This window comes from Vanessa atalanta, chromosome 22 (assembly GCF_905147765.1).
Source record: "Vanessa atalanta chromosome 22, ilVanAtal1.2, whole genome shotgun sequence".
NCBI classification, from domain to species: Eukaryota; Metazoa; Arthropoda; class Insecta; order Lepidoptera; family Nymphalidae; genus Vanessa; species Vanessa atalanta.
Window position 1 is genome coordinate 7,016,932 of NC_061892.1, and position 23,212 is coordinate 7,040,143.

Genomic DNA, 23,212 nt, shown 5'->3' on the forward strand with positions numbered 1-23,212 from the left:
CGCGTTCTAACCACTGGGCCATATCGGCTCTAGCCAGATGCGCAGGCACTAAAACCACCAAGTCAAATGTCTGCGTTCCTTTTATCTATCTGGCACTCTCTTATAAGAGACTATCTACACCTGCGGCTTGATCCGAGCGAAATTTATGAAACACCCGTTTTATCCCCTTAGAGTTGGAGTTTCGTAAAATCCATTCACACATTCTTAGCGGATGTGTACACTCTATAAGGAACCTACCTGACAAATTCAATTTTGTAGGTGTTATAGTTTCTTAGATTTCGTGATTAATCTGTGCTAGTGGTATTTCGCTTTTATTTATAAATAGATTATTGTCGGTACTATTTAATACTAACAGTATTGAGATACCATACACCTGTGATAAAAAGCCGAACATTGGTATTCAGTTTCCTAAACAAAAATCTTTTAATAATGAAGAAAAATGTGTATCATTTATTTCTTCCAATGAGAATATGTCATAGGTTCAAAATATTATTATTAAATGTTTTGGGTACAAGTTGAAACAAGCTAATAACCTTTACGTGCAGGGTGAAACACCACCTCCCTATGAGGAGATAAGGATTTCAGCAACCCAGTTAAAACTACCTTTCGTTTCATAATAAGCGCGTCGTTTTAGCGCTCTTCTCCGAAAGCATTGAGAATTAGAAGGAACATTAATTCCGTACCTAAGCCCTTTTTACGACTTATTCTAATCCCCTTCGGGAAGTCGATGCGGTTTCGAAATCGAATAAGATGCAGACCTTGCACTCGTCATAACATAATACTATAATGATATGTTATCAATTATTTGTGTCTGTATTGTGCGACAACAGTTTATTTTAATAAAATAATAGTTAAAGTAGACGTTAGTAAATTTTAAGAATATTTCGTAAGTAGTAAAAAAGTATATAATCATACAAAAAAAAGTTCATCATCATCGTCGTCTTTTGGATGAATTGTTGAAAATACTTTATTCAAGAACTCGTGTAAACACTTTTGACTTGTCATGTAACAAAGAAAAGTTTTCCACTAATTAAATTGCAAAGACATATTAAATCGATACAAATAAATGATTTTTATTTATGTATGAAAACAAACGAATACTAACTCCACGCTTTTTCCATTTACTTGCTATCAGGGTCTACCACGTATGATTTTTTATGAAAGAACAATCATTCTTTTATTTACTAGCTGATCCCGCAACTTCGTGCGCGTTTGAATCTAACAAAATAGTTATTATTGTAGCCTAAGCTACTCCTTATTACATAAGCTATCTGCCAGTGAAAGTCCCGTCCAAATCGGTCCATCCGTTCCAGAGATTAGCCGGAACAATCAGACTGACAGACAAAAATTTTAAAAAAGTAGTTAGTATATGTACTCTGTATACCTACATACATATTTTATCATCAGATTTAAATATATTGATAGTCAATGTTTAGTTGATTTGAAGGACATTCTAATTTAACCTCAACATTGATTGAAACAGACTTCAATTGTCATCATGCGTTCAATTGATTCAATAGTTGTTACGCATGGCTTCGGCCTGCAAGAACTAATGGGGCTAACATACCAGCGTGACCAAGTAGAGGAGCGGTCCATTGTAAAGGTTTAACTAGATCAAATACCGAGCGAAATTGCAGTACGTAAAATGCTTTTATTGTCATGATTGTTATTACTTTAGATCCTGAAGTTAATCATCTTGTAATTCAGTTTAATTAAGTGGGGCCATTCATTACGGCTCAACGAGGCTTTGGTGTTTGACGGCGTAAGTAGTGTAATACACGGTTATGTCTTTTCCAAGGCCCTAAACTAAGGGTCTTACCTAGATGTTGCGTATTTTAAGCCGCTAAGTAAACTTGCAATATTTGGTTCGAGTCTCAGTACTCGCTTTCCAACCGGTGACGTTTTATAGGGTGAAATGCACCTTCTTTATTTCGTAGTCTATATGCTATGGAAGGTGATGACCACCCAAAATATATTTTATGCTTTTATATTAACTACACACCAATGAGCCACCAAACTTGGGAACAAATAAGTTATAACCGAAATTACACTTGCTCAATCATTACAGGAAATACTAAGAAGTGCTGCTTTGCGGTAGAATAAACGATGAATGGATAGTAGGTACTACCCAGAGAAGGTTGCTCAAAGCCCTACCATTGAAAAGAGCATCGTAGCGCCTGTACTGTTCATGTATACTCGCTTTAGCTTATTTATTGCGCTTCTAATGTTCTCGAGGACAAATCGATTAGTTCATTTAATTCAGATTTTATTGTAATGTGTGCAATGTTGCCAATAATGTGTGCAGTGATTGATAGTAAAAATTCTACCGCGCTGCGTTTCACCAAGTGTGGATAAGCTTTATTATGGATGTTGACTATAATTATAGGTAGCCAATAGATCGGCCGCTGAACTAAATTAAATCTTATTCCCGAAATACTGATTGGCTTATATCAAATTAGCTTATGTAATCAATCAAAATTTAGTTTCGGAAAATACAGTGAATATTTCGTCGTCGTATTACTGTGATATAAATTAACATAAAGGTAACACAATTAATCTATATATCCTCAATATATAAAAGCGAAATACCAATGACTCGTCCGATACCGAAAGTATTGCTCAAATTTACTTGAAAATTATTTACTTATTAAGAATTTCCAAGAAAGATTTTTTTTAAATATTCCTAATCTATAATTTATAAATAATATTTATAATTATAAAAAATAATTATTATTCGTGAATGCGCATTTTGAATAAAAAATCCTTTATATACCGACTCTTTTGTTGGTTAGTAGATAAACCGTATAACTCAGCCTTATTACCGGAACCAAACAATAAATAACTTCGGCGGTAAAATATCTAAAGTAGCAACCATAAAGTAAGTTTCATAATATAGCATTTTGATAAAATCTTCCTTTATAAATATTTATTCCTTTAACAAGAGGGCCTATATGAGCCAGTTGATAAAAGACGTAGGTCTTAATAGGTCTCGGGTTGAAATTCGACAAACGCTACTGAATTTTCGTGTACTTTTGATAACTGATTTCTTTCAGCTAAAAGTAGGAAGGAATTTAAAGGTGACAGATAACGTTCTACCACATGTATCAAATTCGTAGTGGGGCAGCGTTAAGTATTAAACTTCAACTTATACTCTTAAAATGAAAGGAGCAGTTTCCCCAGCGCTGGGACATTTACAAGCGACTACTATTACAATTTAATAAATCAACCTAATTATCATTATAATTACCAAAATTTTGGTGTACCAAATATCTCATTACAACAAATGAAAAAATAATGTTGATTCTGACTGATTCCCACTGTGGCGGTTTCTCTAGGGGGAACAGCCAACTGCGCAGAAATATTATTGTCCCTCACAAGCATAATCCGTCGGACAACTTTAATTCCTTTCTGATTCACTAGAATTTATAAACTTCTATATTCCAAATTCGAATGTGAAATATCGAGCTATTGTTGGCAACTATCTTTATTATGTATATTAGAAACCTGTAATATGGACATTTGTTTAAGTACCAAAGTTTATACGTAATTTTTACCTATGTATTTTAATTAGACATAAAGATTAACGGTAGTATAAAAGTGATCTAGCGTTGCTCACGGAAATGTGGCGTCATTTGCTCAACACGTCAGGGCAACTAATGCGACCCCTGGTCATCAATTATGGTTTTATGCACCGACAACATTATACAAAGCGTTATTAGTACTATTTTCATTACATAAAAGTTTCAACTTAATTAATCCAACTCTATTACCTTCTACCAACGTGTATATTAGTTTAATCCCCATGGACTTGTTTCTAACTTTATATAAAGACTCTTTGCCAAAATAAAAATATAATTAATTCTACTTGCAATAGTTATTACCATAAACGCAGAAACAGTTGTCAATTTTTTATTTTCGATTCTATTACACTAATATTAATTTATTATTGCATTATCTGTATTATTTACGAGGTAGATCTATATCTAATGCGTAATGGTCAATCAATTTTCCGTTTGAGCATATAAATATAAAAACAATACACTTGCTTATTGATCGTCAATCTACTACCAGCTCGGAATAAATCAAATCAAATCAAGTTTATTCAAGTAAACTTCACAACGAAGCGTTTTTGAATCGTCAATATTAAAATACTACCACCGTTTCGGAAAGCAGCGTCCAGCGAGAAGAAACGGCAAGAAACTCGCATAGTTGCTCTTTTCAAATAAACAGATTTACAATGCTGTTTTTTACAATAATTAGTGTCTTGTGATGGAAACTGAGCCATAAAAATGACACACTTCATAAAGTACAGCGAAATAAACTCAGATGGTTACTTTGCAAGCCCGTTTGGATAGGTCCTACCCCCGGTACCCCATGTAACGGGGATTTGCACTATTGGTTGTTATTTAGCGGAAAATCGAACAACGACTTTTTTTACTAGCGCAGCAAATGTACAATGGCAATAAAAGGCTTGCATAGGTACCTTTTGTTTATTCAAAATGTTAATATCAATCTTTTTATTTTTTACATATTACATAAAAAAAACAGACCTGGGCACCACCTACTCATCACACATTCTAATGTCAAACTGTAATAATTATTGGTTGTGTTCTGGCTTAAAGGGTGAGTGCCAATATAACTACAGGCAAAAGGAATCTTAGTTCCCAAGGTTGGTGGCCCATTGTTGATGTAAGGAATGGTTAATATATCTTACAACGCCATTGTCTACGGGCGGTGGTGATCACTTACCATCAGGTGACCCAATCGCTCGTCCGCCTAAAATCATAAAAAAATATTGGTACAAAGGACAGCGGCAGTGGCGGTGGTAGCGATCTAAAAGATGATGTCTTACAGTGTCTATCTGTGGTGACCACTTACCATCACATGGCCCAATTGCAGTCTGCCTACTTATAAAATAAAAATTAATAAATTATTTAAAATAAATTCAAATACCTACTTTATGTAATGTATCTAGTTTATAGCTCAAAGAAGTCACAAACCACTATAACGGATTAAATTTTAAAATGTATTCTCACATCCTGCATTTCTGGTTAAAATATAACCCCTATAAATATCGAGAAGATAAATGTTTGGTCATGTACGAATACCTCATTACAATATTGTTTTGCAAAATTTTATTGAATACGGAAATTAAAATGAATATTCATATCGGATTGGAAGCAACAAGATAAAGAAATTATTTAATTAAATTATGTAAATGTAAATTGTATTATCTTTTTTTTTTTATTAATAGTACATTATTTTGATAGTAATACGGACGCGCTAAAGAAAATATTAATCATTCCGTTCCTTACATCGCCTATCAACCTAAGATGTTATTTCCCTTGTGCCTGTAGTTACACAGGCTCACTCACTCTTTAAACCCGCACAAAATAATACTAAGTATTTTGGTTTGGCAGCAGAATACCTGATGAGTGGTTGGTACATACCCAGACGGGCTTGCACAACGTCTGCCACCACTTTAAATTTGTAATATAAGATAATTCTGGTGTTGTGTGAGGCGACTAAGGGATTTGTTCTTAAAAAAATATCTAAAGAATCCATCCATTAAGCGTCTCAAGCACCCTTCAAATGGAGCGCAACTAGACAAAGATACAGGAAAGCTGGACGTAAGTTAAAGCAAGCTGCTTATACTGTCCAATGCAATGGGTTAAACCCAAGCAGATAATGATTGGATTAGTACACTTTATGTTGAAATATGTAATGGTGCTTCGAGTACAATTTACTGTATTCGTGCTCGGTTGGTGCTGGCTGAGTATTTTCAATGGAAAAGCTCAACACTGGATGTAAAATTAAATTACAAATATCCAAATATTTGTCTTATTCCAAATTATGTTTTTGGCCCATTTGCTGTTAAAACAATTGGGCCTTCGAGTCGTAGTGCAAAAAGCTTAATTAAAAGTATAACACCTCGTTTTATTGCCTCCACTGATGACATGAGCACTGGTTCGTTTTTTGCCCAGAGGATCGAAATTGCGATTCAACGGGAAAATGCTGCTAGTATTTTTGCCACCTTTCCACGCGATCAAGATTTATACAGTAACAATTTTTAATTCATATTTAAGGACTTAATGTTAATATTTTTTATGTAAATAAATATTACATAATTGTTATTGTATTACCTGTTTTGAGTGTATTATCATTTTAACAGAAATGTTAAACTTTGGCAAATGATACAATATAACACCTAAATTTTGTCCAAATGAACATAATATTAATCGTCGTACCATAAATTAAGATATGCGTCATCATCCTCCGTCGTTGTCTCGCTGAATCTGACACTAGGATTATTCCAAGGACTTCCTGCTATTAACAAATAACTACAGTAATTTACACCATTTATACTGCACGCTACGCGGACGTGTACTTTACCGTTATAACACATAGGTATATTTATGCTTAAACATATGTCCATACTTATAAACAATTGTTGAACACAACCAGTTAAAAGTGATTATGGCACGATAGCTGCACGTAAAAAATGGGTTACGGTCTCATTTTGAAGAGCTCCAGCCATAGATGTGCAGAAATTTAAAGATAATTATTGATTGCGTATTCCTAAATTGTTACAATTTAACAAATAACGAGCTGGTTAGAGAGAAGTACTACGTAAATATAAGAAAAAAAAATATGGAAAAACGTTAACAAAATAAAAGTAAACGTATACTATTTGACTTTAAAAATTTCATTTAAATAAGGTTTCATAATTTGGGCGCCAAATGTAAGAAGAGTTACTTGCAGTTAACAATGAAATGAAATCAAAATAATCATGGGTTCAATCATAGGTTTCGAAATATCTAAAAAAATCTTTTGTATAAACGTGAAGTTTCGCGAGAGGACCACGAGTACAATATTGATGATGTAATGAGTTACGCAGAATTTATTTATAGTGTCCACGTGTGTAAACACAAATACACTCTCTAATCCCTTACACTTATAATCCGATGAGCCATCTGAGACACCTAAAGGAAGTTCAGGTGCAGGATCAACAGCTTTACGTGTTCTCCGATGCGAGGGATTGCCAACGCTCCTTATTTCTAAACTTAATACCATTGGTCTACAGTACAGATTTTATGTTGGTAGGGTTTTAACAGAGTGGACATTATCTAGTTGCAAGCTAGCCCCTAAGTCAGTGAAGTCGTTTTAATACTAACATATTATCACTGACATAAACAATATGACAAGCAACTATGCCATAGCATTTAAATTCGGTAACCTTTACCTTTAAAGATTCTATAATTATCAAGCAATTGAATTACTATGCGTATCAAATACCACGTTCCTGATAATTTAATAAACTATGCACACTCTGTTGCTTTCAAAACAATAATTCGCTGTATATTAGCTCTATTAAGATTTGCTAATTGCTGGAGAACGATTGGAAATAATGTAGGAAATTATGTACGATTGATTCTAGAAATTTCTCTCCGAAATTTTAAGGTCAAATGCCACGTTCACGGAAAGTTATAATTAGCTAATTCCAATTTGTAAAGGTGATTCCTTAACGTGTGTTCTGATCTACTGATTCTGTAATATTCGTATGTATTTTATTCAACGGTATAATAATTAATGCAACATAAATAAGTTTATTCAAATTAAGAAATGCTTAATTATTTCTTTACGTGGAAATGAAACTGACATATATGATAATGTCACATATTAATAAAACGAAAATTGTAGATATTACCTTTTACAAATTCAAATACAATAAATCCAACCCGCAAACCACTTTTTCTTTTTTAGTTTAATATGAAAACAATTATTCTAATGACATTGTACAGTCTCTCTGCTACATAATATCATATCTATTTTTAATAGTCAACATCAATTCAAAAATAACTAACTCCTTACAAATGTATCCACACATCCCGACCACAAAAAATATTTTTTTAAGATTTAAGAGATAAGAATTGTTCTAATGACATTTTTACAGTGACCATGGTATATTATGTATTTGTGTGGGTGGGTACATTCCGCAACACGATTTACTTGATCCTAGCCATATAACGCGGATTAATTAGGATAATACCCAATTCACAGATTTTTCGGCGATAATAGCAAACATGAGACCTGCTCATGTTTGTAAGCTTAGATTTTTCTATATAAAATGTCGCAATACAAAATAAATAAAACAAACAGGCAAACTTTATTATCATGGTGTGCGTGACAGCTACACTCGCCAAACGTCACGTATTTTTTTTATATATTTTTTTGTTATGTCTGACGACTAGATTGACTACTAAACTCGTTTATTGACATAAAACTCATAAGCGAAAATGCAAGGCGTTTCGGAGATTTTTTTTATACAATACTATGATATTAGTTGTTCAACCACTGTTAATTTAGACGTAGGAAGTGTGAATGTCACGTCCTTGTGAAATAGGCTCTTGTTTTAAAAGAAAGATCATTTTTCCTAAAACCGCAGTCAAGTTCTTTAAATTTTTAACTAAACGAAATCGTTATCTCTTTCTTCTCCCGAGAATGGTTTCCAAATGACGAGCTTGACACTGAAAGCTATAGAAGCCTTCAGTGTCAATCATGTTCCTATTCATAGTTCTATTATATTCCAGCGAAATACGGTCGCTTTGTGACTTTGAAAACTTTATTCATAAATGATTTTGCCTTCTAACCTTTAAATGAAAATTTTAAAGAGTTGAAACTTTTGTTCACGCTTTTCCATCTACGGCGAATTTAAGGGTTATGTATTTAACTCATAAAAATCTTTGACATTATGTAGGTAAATTATTCACTACATATTCTTATTAACTTATTTATAAAATATTCTACCACCAATACTAAATTTTAACAGTGAGTGAGTCAGTGTAACTACAGGCAAAACGTTTCGTTCATTTGGTGGTAAGGCTTTGAGCAAGCCCGTTTGGATAGGTAACACCCACTCATCAGATATTCTACCGCCAAACAACATTTCTCAGTATTGTTGTGTTCTAGTTTGAAGGGTTAGTGAGCCAGTGTAACTACAGGCACAAGGGACATAATATCTTAGTTCCCAAGGTTGGTGGCGCATTGGCGACGTAAGAAATGGTTTATATTTCTTACAGCGCCATTGTATATGGGTGGTGGTCACCATCATCAGGTGGTCCATATGCTCGTCCGCCAACCTATACCATAAAAATGTCTTAGATCTCAAGATTAGCAATAGTGCTGTAAGGGTTGATTAGTTGTTCTTACATTGCCAATGGTGACCATTTTGTATATTATGGCGTGTTTATCTTTCTAATGAGAACAAAAGCCTCTAATAACCTCTAAAACTCTAATTTTAATTATCTTTAATTTTCGACTTCCTCGAATAACCCAAAATAGTTTAAGAGCTGAAACGTTATTTAAAAATGGCTGATAATTCTCAGTAAATATTATTATTCCCCAGTTTAATATTTTTGTAAGTGTATTGCACCGTAATTATTTCTAAAAACATCCTGGAGTCTCGAACCCTAATTTTATATGTAATCGATGAAATTTGGCTCAAAGATAGATTATAGTCTGGAATAGCAACAGTCAGGTACACTTGCAAATCCGAGTTCCTGACTCTCCCCCCACATGCGGGCTAAGTTTCAAACGCAAACTACTAAATTTGAATAATAATTATTATTATTAAAATTCTGCTCTTGTAAATTCTTATCTACTTAATTTTCTATGTACAAAAATCACAAAATAGTATACTAATATCGACTAGTATTAGTATTGAATGACTTTCAACATATAGAAAATAATATAAATGTTCAAAGTCTACGTGACATTCCCGCTAATTAATTATTTATGTAGTTATCAGTAGTTCTACGTCATAATTACGTTACAATGACCTTTGATCTATCATCAAAACAATCGTCAATTCAAGATCACTTAAAGAATCCTCTAATCATATCGTACGCAAAACTATTACATCAGGAATGATATATGATATTAACAATCTTATGAAGTACAAAAACAGATGTTAAAAGTAAATTTTAAAACAATGGTTGTACCTAGAAATAGTGTAAAGCTACATTCACACAGCGTATCGTTTAATCAGATACGTTTTTATTTAGAGATGGCTCATGTATTCTATTGCACAACAGTTTTAAAAGCAAAAGAAACAAATTTGACATTAAATCGACCCAATATAATTGGTCGAGATCTTGAATAACCTTTATTATTTATTATAACCTTTCGACTGTCGAAAAAGGAAAATTAAAGTGAATATGTACATGTAAGGTTTGATTATCTTTAAGCCTTCTTCGTTTGTACAAACGAGTACACAAAAATGACAGTATTCCAGAACCCATAAAAAATTCAGATCTGACAAAATATACAGTAGTCCTTTTATCGGATACCTTTTTATTCCGCGATAGCGTGTATATATGTAGGGACATTATTAAGCGGGACACTGTCCCGGGTCCAGTAAACATACTGCCCGATGCCTCTAAAACAATCCTGTAATACGAACTTTCCGTGTGAATATGCCCTAAAATAAATCATTTCGTGTGAAACTTATTTATAGTTCGAAAAATCTTGAGATACGGCAGGTTTCATTCTTAACTGTTTATTTCCTTGAAAACATCGGTATGTAACGTCGAATTCGTCAGTATCATCATAGCTATTCCGCGAGAAACAAATTCGACACTTAATTCTCGAAACGAAAAATCAACTTAGATTGATACGCTGTTTTAGTGCAATCTTTTAAATAGTATAATTATTTCGCGATCGAGTTCTCCGTTCTAGTTTCGAATTTATCACTGATTATTTACACTGGTTAAAGAATTCTGGTCCCTTAATACAGGAAAAAATAATTCAAAACGTAGTGCCAAGTGAAATTAATATGTCGGATAAAGATAACAAATTGGACAGACTTAAAAATCGTCTGGTTAAACTGCACGCTAAAATTCACGATCGCGTAGAAGATTTTCAAGATCAAGTACAAACAAGAATAGAGAGATCGAAGTTGTCACGGTTCGTGTCCCATTTGTCGGATGAAAGAAGCTACTTGGATGAAAGTTCTTTGGACAAAGACACGGATGAAATATCGTCGATCGAATCGAGCGAAATTGAGCGAAAAAATTCTAGTATACCATCTTTAATAGTCGACGAACCTAATTTAAATGTGGATCCGAAACAAATATGCAAGGATTTCTTGACGATTGAAAAAAATGGTGTCCTTTATCGAAGGTGTGTGTCGACATCGAATCTTGCAGCGGACAATGATTCCAATTTCTATAGTTCGAGTGATTCGTGTTTTTCCTGCCTCTCTTCAAGCGATGAAAGGTATGTTTATGCATTTTATCTATATTGGTATTGATATGAAAGCGTTCAAAAGTCCATATAAATACTCCATTTCAATAGAATTGAAGCTAAATACTTCAAAGTAAGAATTTTTGAATATAACACTCGACCTTTTATTGTTTAGTTTAGTTTAATATGTTTCTTTTTAATTTTACCCACGTCATTATATTTATTACGCAATTATAATTTGTAAGAAGAAAGGACATTTTTTATTTGTGAAATATTTAGGTTATAATTACCAAAATGAATTCGTGTGTTATATCACCTGATACATGATATGATACTCCTACATTAGAGTTACACAAAATTACCATTAGCGATGAATTTCGTTCGCCGTTATACAGCGTGTTTACGAATTGTATTTAGTATTTTACTATACATTATAGTATTTAAAATAGACAATAAATTCGGGTCAAATAAAAGAAACGGGTTCAAAGGCTGCTATTGATGAAATTCTGTCACATGTGGGTGTACCAATGCATGTTGATGGAGGAGCGTGGTCAACTAAATCATCTCCTCAAGAACATTGTAGAGTGTAGGACTTAGCCCAACATTGGGACATATAGAGACTGTTATTTACCATGAAAACTGTTTAAAATATATAAAGTATATCCTAAACAGCCTTTCAAGCTAAGCTGTTGTTAATAAAATAAACACCCTACAAGCTATTAAGTATTTATTGATATTATGATAACAGTGTTCAACCATTATGCATTTTTATTAGTGACTTTTAGTTTAGTCTTTAATTGCTATCACTGTTTTTACTAATGATAATTGTTGAATTATTATTATTATTTTTTTAATCAAACAACTTAAAAAGGGCCTTCAAACAGAAAATTAATGCATGGAATTATTAGAATTTCATATTTCAAAAAATTGCATAAAGTTTTATTAAGAACTTCTTACAAATAATTCTTATTATGTAATCATAAGAATTAATTCTAAGTTAATTATTAATTACAAAAATCAATTAGTGTGTCGTTATTTCAGTATTTTTCATTTGCTCATCCATATTATTGTATAACTATGTTGAACTAAAGCAAGAGCTCGTAATTTTCAATTGCCTCTAAGAAATTATGTCTTAGTTATTGCATAAATGTTCTTAACTGAAATATTTCATAATTAACGTACCAAGTTTTATGTAATAAGCAATTTTGTAACATCCTACCGCTGCATATGGCCGTGTTCACTGCAATGAAATACTTAATGCAATACATTTCATATCTTTAAAAGCATTTCAACAACAAACTGAAAATTTAAGAGAAATAGGTATATTCAATAACAGCTACTTAAATTTACAAAATAAAAAAACATCACTGTTATATGTATATCATTACTATGAGAATATTAAAAATAAGGTATACTAGTTCATTAGTACTCTTTAATGTATTTATTTTATTTATAATTTGAAATAAAAAAATGAAATCACATTTACAATAAACACACGATATTGTTGATACTATATTCTTTCGTTTCTTACAGAACTTCAGAAATAAGACCTCGTGCCGGCAGCTTACCACCAGGTCATATACTCGACATTCCATCGGCGATCAATTCCTGTTCAGACCTGATAGAAAAAATCGGCAACCGGTTTCCGAGACTAAAGAGCAAAGGCGATAGAATTCATAGGGTATTTATAATTGGGTGGTGGTTGCATGACAATGGGTGTGGCCTAGCCTATTCCAAACATTAAAGGAGTAAAGATGAACAATCTTTAGATTTACATTTTTACATATATTCCAATTGATTTGCTAATAGCTCTGCTATATTTTTATAAATAATACAAATAATAATACACTAAATAAATAATAATAATACATTTTATAAATAATAAAACACTATTACATCCAAAACTTCGATAACAAATTTACCGTAATCTTAAACGCCATTTTTTCACGAATCCAAATTGAATATAGGTTACTTAAGATGACCAATGATATCGCTTAAATTTAATACCTTGTTGTTTTTTTCTCATTACTCCTTCTGTGGTTGGAATCGGGTACGGGTGCTTGTATAATTCAATGTGTAATCTGGTTTGGTGGCAAGAACAACAGGGGTATGTGTGTAATAAGGGTTGATTGTGATGATGTTTGTCAATATATTTTTATATTGACATTTTTTTTTTTTTATTTAACATCATCCAATCATCATCAATCATATTTCAGTCATGACAAACATCATCAATCCTATTTCAGTTCAATGAAATGTATATAAATGTTCTATTAATTGTAGCTTCTATGGTCTTTTGTGATTTTAAATTATTGTTATTAATCAATAATTTAATGGATTTGGCTTTTTGGGATTTTTATGCTATTCATCAATGCTCATCGGTTTTATATACTTTGTAACGACAACTTTACAAATTTGATATAATAACATATGTTTTTTGCATCACGTAATAAATGTGTCAAATGTTTATTTAATTTTTCGCTTTTTAATCATTGCTATGAACTTGCTTTGTTTTATCATAAAATACAAACAGAACTGAATCGTGTTTTACTAACCAATCTCATTAACCTATGCTAATGGATAGACAATTAGTGTTTTAAAGATCGAATGCACTGTGCGAAGCGAAGCCTTTAACAATATTAGAACGTAATGTCCACGTCTTAATGGTTATTTTAGTTCTATTGTACATGGGTCTTACGCCTAATAGGCATTTCGTCACACCGGTGTGTTCTCGTCCTTAACGTTTGATAATTATCGCTATGAATGCAGCCTTAGACAGCGCTGCAATTATATCAACGTGTACATTTGCTGTGTCCTTGACTTCATGGTATTCGTTTGGTTTTCGTTATGAATTTGCAAGAAGGTCGGTCATCATTTGTACCAATAGCAAGCACCACATTTGCTTTTGAACTTGGGTATTGCAATAGACATTAGGAAAAGTATTACATTACCAATCGAAGTTACAAGTATTCAAATTTCAACGACAAATAAAATTATAATCTTAAAATATTTTTTAATAATAGACGCCATTTTTTTCCTGTATTGTCTGTGTTTAAAGGTTAACGAAATATGTCTTACGAATAGAAGCAACTTTTCGATTTGTAAGTCAAAACAACATCCCTGGATACAATCCTGCTATTATCATCTCAAGCCTGACTTCAACTTCTCGCGTAATTGTATCTATAATAAAAACAATAATGTTTTATTATTTACAGTATTTGTTGAAAAACACAAGGCTTAGCGACGTTAACAAGAGACTGAAGGCACAAATATGGAGTTCCGTGGTGACTATAGTTCTAGTTGAAGCGAAAAACCTACCAGCGATGGACTTGGACTCCAGGTCCAGCGATCCTTATTGTAAATTTAGGTAATCATTTTATTAAATATATTCTTTGCTTTTTTATATATTAAACGTAAAATATTTCAATATCAATTGTAAGTAAAACTTTTGCATTTTATTTTAATGACAGCGCCATCGTTTTTCTCGTAGAGATTTGATATAAGTAGGACGATTCTTTAACAAGAAACTCAAATCTCACCGCAGTACTCAAGTGTGAATTGTCACAATGTGATATGTGACTATAATAATTATAAAATGTATAAGACACAAGTATAAAAATGCCGTATCACTGTAAGTAAATTGTCACTTGTAATATGAAGTGAATTCTTACAGAATCGCACTGAAGTTTTATCATTTCACTCGGATTTAAACCGCGATCATCCCTTTTATTCGGCCGACATTTGATTAAGTTGCATCTCTTCGACGTCGTCTGCTGTTATTTTTGTAACTTCCATTTCGCTGTAACTGACTTTATCTTTACTGTAAAACTGCAAACACTATATTAGTACAACCAATTGTTTAAAACGAATTGCAACTTTGGACGATCAACCACGTATTATTTGTAACTGTGTTACTAAATGTATATAGCATAATATACGTATCAGAGCCGAGATGGCCCAGTGGTTAGAACGCGTGTTCTGAACCGATTATTTCGGATTCAAATCCAGACATGCACCACTGAATTTCCATGTGCTTAATTTGTGTTTATAATTCATCTCGTGCTCGGCGGTGAAGAAAAATATTGTGAGGAAACCTGCATGTGTCTAATTTCAACGAAATTCTGCCACATGTGTATTCCACCAACCCGCATCGGAGCAGCGCGGTGAAATATACTCCAAACCTTCTCCTCAAAGGCGGAGGCCTTAGCCCAGCAGTGGGAAATTTACAGGCTGCTAATGTAATGGAATGTAAATGTATACATCGTACCGAACCGCATCGAATGATGAAATGAGAAAATGATCCGAACACGAGCTAAATCAAATGCCGAACCCAAAGTTTTTCTTTGATATCATGTATTTTAATTATGGTTTTTTTTAGATTAGGTAACGAAAAATACAAAAGTAAGGTAGTGTGGAAGACTCTCCACCCTTCATGGCTGGAACAATTCGATCTTCACTTGTATGATGATCAGGAGCAAATCTTAGAAGTAACGGTATGGGATAAGGACAAACAGACTAAGGATGATTTTTTAGGAAGGTAAGTCGGTGTATAAGTGTCACTTTATTAACAGTCATTTTTTCCAATTTAATCAATCAGTATCCTGCAAGCACTTTTAAATCGTAACTCGAATCGAAACGCGTTTAATTTAGTAGTTTTTTTTTTTAGTTTTTTTTTTCTTCTTAATTTTGTACAGTAAAGAAGAAAAGTGTTATTTAATATAATACTTGCTGTAGCAACTCATTGTACAGTTCTGTTGTAAATGCAGTGTAACAAATTCTTTGAAATATTCATCATCCTCCTTATGAATATAATTCTTTGACGTATTATCAAATCAAATCAAAAATATACTTTATTCAAGTAGGCTTTTACAAGCGCTTTTGAATCGTCATTTAACATACTATATTAAGTGAAGCTACCACCGCTTCGGAGTGTAGATTCTACCGAGAAGAACCAGCAAGAAACACAGTAGTTACTCTTTTTCAACATCTAAAAATATAGTCATGAATGAATATTCGAAAATATTGATGAATGAAATTTAGTTCAGGTTGCACGTGAGGCTTTGCCGCTACGGAAACTAAAAGCTTAAACATGCATTTACAACGCACCATAAATTATCTAACGTGATTAACAAATTCTATGCAGTACACTATTCGCGACGTATAGTTTAACACTAATTGCATACTAAGAGCAATTTTTAATGCAACGAACAGATTCTGTGCATGACTAAAATCTATACCTACAAACGATAATTCGTAAGTGTAATAAGTTGTAAAACAGAACAATAATGACGCAAAATTTAAATATTTTATCTGTATTAGTCTTATTAATATGAAACCTTTATTGACGCGCCTCGATCGACTCCCTCCCTCCCAGCTCTCTACACCCTCTCTCCTTTGTTTGAGCATATTCTTTACATCTACATTAAATTATTAAAATATTATTTTATTGTTCTTCTTTAATTATAAATTCTTTCAATGGCCATCGATTTCGATGTCTCGATGTTTATATTCTTTGTTATTTAATATTTTACTTGCTGTACCCGATTGTATTTAATATATATTGGACAACATCATATACATTACTCTGATCCCAATGTATGTAGCTAAAACACTTGTGTTATGGAAAATCAGAAGTAACGACGGTACCACAAACACGCAGACCCAAGACAACATAGAAAATAAATGAACTTTTTCTACATCGACTCGGTCGGGAATCAAACCCGGGACCTCGGAGTGGCGTATCCATGAAAACCGGTGTACACATTACTCGACAACGGAGGTCGTCAATTAAAGATCTTTACATTTCGCAGACTATATGTAGTCTCTAACCCGAATCTTAGAATCGCGGCGTAAAGTTATAATAAATACAATACCTATAAATTTAATCACTAAACTGACTGTTGTCAATGAAATAACATATTCAAATTAGACTTCCTTCAATTACTATGTTCAATGATATAAACTCTCCTTCTTTATTATATTATGATATATTGTTTGATCGATGAAACATAAAAAACAAAATCAGAATACTCTTAATTTGTTATACAATACCGAGAGTCCCGTCGGGATTAAAAACGAATAAAGTGAAGTTTAGCGAGCTTTTCAACATGTTTTGCTCTGTTAACCGTACTTTTGTTTAGTCGACAGTACAGATAAACGTATAAAATATGTAGCATTCAAAATAAGATTGAAAAAAAAAACAATAAAACAAAAGGACACGTTTTATTATTTTGGTGTCTTAACTACTTTACTAGTGTGCATATACTTTATGATCTATCTCGACATAGGTAATATATATAATCAAAGGCTAAAGGAAAAAATAAATTTTCATAATTTTCGTCTGTGTCACGCTGATTCAATAGATTGAATGACACTCGGGTTTATTATTTATATATATAAAAAGGCAAAAACAACTCTACGTCTCCACAATTTTTCTCTTTTTTTTTTTACTTAAATTTTGTTTTAGTGTTACCAATAAAAATAATTTGGAAATAGAATTAGGAAAAAATGGTTCGAAACATGCAAATGAATATATGCTCTCCTTAAATTTTCAACAATGATTATTATTATAGTTGAATTTTGACCTGAATGTATAATATAGGACAATTTATTAGTTTGAGATCTGAACGTATTATCTCAGTTAGACTAAATAATATACCTATTTTCAAAGGTCAAACAGTGATCTGCCGAATATTTCGCGTACCTGACGTATTTGCTTTGCGGCTCATTCGCGAAATTATTTCGAATGGTAGCTTTTGATTTATTGGAAAATGACGAAAGGTTCTTGCAGCAGCGATCTTGGTTGATGTATATTTTGATTTATTTAAAATAATCGTTAATGTTTTTTTTCAGAATCCACATATTATAGTTAGTTGATTTAACTACCTTTTATATTTTTAGATGTACAATAGATCTCTCAATATTAGAAAGGGAGAAGACACACAACATATGGCAGGACCTCGAAGACGGTAATGGACAAATATTTCTCCTATTAACAATAAGTGGTACCACACAATCGGAAACAATCACAGATCTCGCTAGCTATAGAGAAAACCCTAGGGATGTTGAAATTATTGAGAGGAGATATGTAAGTATATTTTTTTAATATGTATGATCCTAAATTTACACAAGTTCAACGGTATACAGCCCAAGTAAACTTTCATTATTTTCATTGGTCAGATATTTTTTGTAATATGTAATACTGTAATGTATAAATGTAAAAGTCTGTTTGTCAGACAGAAAATCTTACACAAAAACGCGGGACGGATTATAATAAATTAGGCATAAGAAAGTAAGGGTCAAGATTCTATTTTTAAAACATTTAAATAAAAAACGTAACAACGAACCAAAAAAAATTAATCATTTTTAAGAAACAAATACACTGTTAGTTTTATACGAACTTTTGATTTTATTCCAATTTTAAATTTATTTTGAGGATAGGTTAATTAAAGTTACTTTATACATTCGATGCGATTCTGTACATTTTCAACCAAATTCCTTATTTGACCCTATTATAACCACCAAATTTCACCACACAAAGTATACGTTTCATTAAAATTTGAATCCACGCCCATTCAACCTTCACGTATGTTGGCAAAATTCCAATCCCAACATTAGTAAGAGCTCGTCTTTTAAGAATGCTTTCAAAGCAAGATTCTCTTTATACGGTGTTGTAAAGCAAAGTGAAGCACTATCATTCATTTTTATTTGAAAATTTAATAAAACGAAAGACAGACTATAAATTCGGGACAATGATACCGCTTGACAAATACTTTATGTTATATAAAATATACATTAAAGTAATAAAGATTTCTCACGTCATTCAAAGATAAGAAGTAAATATTATTTGGTCATAAAATAAGCTTTTTATTGCATTTCGTTTCTGTTTTATAAATACAATATTAAAAACAATATTACTCCAATATAAATAATAACAAGAACACAAGTACAGATACACACATTGGATTGTGTGTTATTTTACACGAATAAATAACATTTTCAAGAACTCACAGTCGTGTAGTTACGTTATTTTATTACATGATAATAAGTAGCAACGTTATTTTTAATGTTGTTAATAATAACGTTATATTTAACGTTGTTACTTAACAGACGGTTTTTAAAGCTCACAGGTCAAAACTCTAAATTAACTCAAAAACGTCAACTTATATTGCATTCAGAGTCTGAAAAATTCAACGGTTTACGTCTCCCTTAACGATGTGAACGTCGCAGGTTTATTTCCCTTGTGGCTGTTGTCCTTACTATAAAAATTCTACGTTTATTAATTGAAAGAAAATATAAATGTAGAAATTCTTTGAAAACTTGTATAAAAATGGTTATACTAATATTTTAACCAGCTGATATTAATACGTAGTTTCATTCCTCTTTCATCATTCTCAGTGTCAAAGCTTATTAGCATCGAGGCAATGAGGAATAAGATTAAATGTATCCACAAAAATGCCTCACAATTGTGACTATCTCCAATAAAATCACACCCGTGTGTCTAAATGGTTCGTTTTAAAGATCATATGTTACTCTTCACGTTTTAATTCTTGTTATTATATTTCAAGCAGCCCTTTGAAACAAATTACAGGCGTGGCACAGACTAAACGAGACAACAAGTGGCGTCGGGTGGCTGTGCGTCAAAGTATACGGTGCTAAGGGCTTAGCGGCTGCGGATTTAGGAGGGAAGTCCGATCCATTCTGCGTATTAGAACTCGGTAATGCTAGGCTACAAACACATACAGAGTATAAAACACTCACACCGAACTGGATGAAGATATTTACCTTGTAAGTTATTACAAATTTATGTTTATTTATAGTACCTACTTACTTATTAATCCGCGCGACTAAGTACTACTGTTGCGCCCCCATAGGTCGTCGCGTCTATTTTAATATAGCCTTCCTAAATGCATGGGATATGTAAAGCAAAGAGTTTTTTGATTTTAAGGCTTTGTACAAGCTCGTCTACATAGGTACCAACTAATCAAATGTTCGTCAAACTGCAATACTAAATATTATTGAGTTCAGGTTTGAAGGGTGAGTGAGTCATTGTAACATCAGGCCAGTCTAACTACAGGCACAAGGGATATAACATCTTAGTTCCCAAGGTTGGTGGTGCATTGGCGAAGTAAGGGATGGTTATTGTTTCTAACAGCGCTAATGTGTATGGGCGGTGGCGGCTACTTAACATCAGGTGGCCCATTTGCCGGACCGCGTACCTTTTGACGGTACGAACAGTACGGCGAACATAACACCTGAGTTCCCAAGGTTAGTCCATCACTAACGTACATTGGCAATATAAGGAATGGTCAAAATTTCTTACGATGGTAATGGTGATGGTGGTGATGGACCTCTTATCGTCAGATAGCCCATTTGTTCGTCCACCTCCTGTTTTTCCGGATTTTAACCTACGATGTTCTGTTTTTACTTTATAATATGCATTAGACGTTAATTATACGTTTATGAATAATGAACAGAACGCGTGCATCTTAACCGATGATTTCGGGTTCAAACCCAGGCAGGCACCACTGAATTTTCATGTGCTTAATTTGTGTTTATAATTCATCTCGTGCTCGGCGGTGAAGGAAAACATCGTGAGGAAACCTGCATGTGTCTAATTTCAACGAAATTCTGCCACATGTGTATTCCGCCAACCCCCATTGGAGCAGCGTGGTGGAATATGCTCCAAACCTTCTCCTCAAAGGGAGAGGAGGCCTTTAGCCCAGCAGTGGGAAAATTTACAGGCTGCTAATGCTAATGCTAATGCTAATGAATAATGAAATATAAGATAAATAATCTAAAAAAAAAACATAATAAATTAATAATGAAACTTCGTTTGTTATAATAGTCATTATATTTTCTTTTAATCTGGCCAGTTTCTATTATGTTCTGATAATTTTTAAATGCATGTTTACAATAATGTCATATTTATTGCCTCAAATGAAAATCAGTATTTAATAAAAGGCTAACATATTTTTGACTAAATATTTATATATTTATATAAAATGTATGTTTTGAAATATAAGCATACCGTTTATATAGGATTTTTTTTCCGTCAGATTGTATTTTAATCGTTTTAAAAGACAATTCTATGGATTATAATATATAATCTATTTATTGTTTCTGCTTGAGCTTTCCTCTGGGGTGAGGCGTACTAAAATAAACGTATAAAATCGATGTTTATACAGCGTGCAATAATTATTTTAATATAGATTCCCAAGAGCGTTAAATATTATTTATATATTTCAGCACAGTTAAGGACATAAGTTCAATATTAGAATTAACAGTGTACGATGAAGACCACGATCATAAAGTCGAATTCCTCGGTAAACTGGCAGTACCTTTGTTGAATATAAGAAATGGGGAAAAACGGTGGTTCGCGCTAAAGGATAAGAAGATGAGGGCTAGAGCGAAGGGGAATTACCCACAGATCTTGTTGGAAATGAGCGTCATTTGGAATCCAGTAAGATATATAAAGTTATTTAATAGAAAAAGCGTAAGGCATTAAATTTTTCGAGTATTTTCCACAAACATTACCTTCAGTTTAACCAAAGTTTTTAATACAATATTGAACCCAAAATCTTAAATATTAAAAAAATATATATAAACTTTCAAGTGTTTCTGGAAGTAGTCCTCGTTTTTTGATTACAGTAGTTATTACTTTAGTTACATTAATTATCATTTTTACTCAGCTTAAAGGAGCAATCCGAGTTGTAAACCCAAAGGAACCCAAGTACATGCATCAGGAGGCTAAGTTTAAGAGGCAGTTGTTTATTCGGAACGTAATGAGACTGAAGGCTATCATTATGTGGTTTATAGAAGTCGGGAAAATTTTACAGTAAGTACCTACGTTGAAATAAAACTAGTTTTTTAACGGATTTAATCGCGTATATTAATTATTTTATTTTAACATCCCGACGTTTCGAGCACTTTGCAGTGTTCGTGCACAACTATGCAAAGTTTTATTTCAATGTGTAATAATCGCGAAAATCTAAGACAACATTAAGTACCTACGTATCAAAACTTTTAATAAGAATAACAACACAAGATGGTTTATATACAGGGTTGCCAGGTATTTTTCAAATAAATACCGAACAGCGCTCAAAAAAGAGTTATGATCATTTATTTACGTATATTATTAACTTAAAATATTAAGTATCATTACACAAGAGCAACTAGCTAATCTGAATTATGAAAATTAGATTTTTTTCTCACTAATGCAAGCTTCCATTAATGTCATTTATACTTTAAACGCCCCACGCATTTCGTCACATGTCAGACTGAAATTACATCGGATACATAATTCAGCCTTCGCCATGTCTTTCACATACTAAGTAAGGAAGCTGATTGCGTCAAATCTGACAATTGAATCGTTTACAAGGAACAAAATAATCAAAAACAAATACCGAAACGCCCGTGCTTCGGTATTTTTGTCATACCGAACACCGAATATGGTGCTAAGATACCGAACCGTTCGGTGGAATACTGAACACCTGGCTAGTCTGTTTATATTTGAACACATATACACTGAGGTCATCAATCACCACACATACGCATTTACTCACATTGGAACATGTATTTACATACCGACAGACACATTATTATAAAAGGTACAAGTCTAGGGTTTACGCTGTAATACAATAATGACGAACAATCAGCGCGAACAATTTGTATCCAATGATTATTTAAAATATTTTTAAGTCAACGTTTAAATGCTGTTAAAAGATTGTTTTGTTTTAAATTGTTCAATCCACACCATAAACTAAAATATGGCCAAAAGGCTTGACGCTACGGCACGCATCGAGTAAATTGTTTCGACTTCAAATTTGTATCTTACGTTCTTATATAAATATTTCTAAAAACGTTATGCGTTGGTACAAATATAATATAAAAAAAAATAGAGATTCTATTTAAAATAGATATAGAGAAATACTACAACATTTTAAAATACTCGTATTTGCTATTAAAA

At 32.6% G+C, this 23,212-nt stretch overlaps 1 protein-coding gene across 7 annotated transcripts in view; it reads left to right on the forward strand.

Annotated features, from left to right (window-relative positions):
- LOC125072829 (multiple C2 and transmembrane domain-containing protein) overlaps positions 1 to 23,212 on the forward strand; it is a 63,967-nt gene that overhangs the window by 35,022 nt on the left and 5,733 nt on the right. For 3 of the 7 annotated variants that reach the window (XM_047683539.1, XM_047683534.1, XM_047683540.1), the window contains exons 2-9: positions 10,796 to 11,277; positions 12,778 to 12,925; positions 14,460 to 14,611; positions 15,623 to 15,781; positions 18,145 to 18,331; positions 19,835 to 20,031; positions 21,493 to 21,706; positions 21,936 to 22,081. In XM_047683539.1, the coding sequence (XP_047539495.1) occupies positions 10,835 to 11,277; positions 12,778 to 12,925; positions 14,460 to 14,611; positions 15,623 to 15,781; positions 18,145 to 18,331; positions 19,835 to 20,031; positions 21,493 to 21,706; positions 21,936 to 22,081 (1,646 nt within the window). In that variant the 5' untranslated portion in view covers positions 10,796 to 10,834. Of the gene's footprint in view, positions 1 to 10,774; positions 11,278 to 12,777; positions 12,926 to 14,459; positions 14,612 to 15,622; positions 15,782 to 18,144; positions 18,332 to 19,834; positions 20,032 to 21,492; positions 21,707 to 21,935; positions 22,082 to 23,212 lie in introns of all 7 variants that reach the window. The other 4 variants (XM_047683536.1, XM_047683537.1, XM_047683541.1 and 1 more) reach the window with 2 other exon arrangements.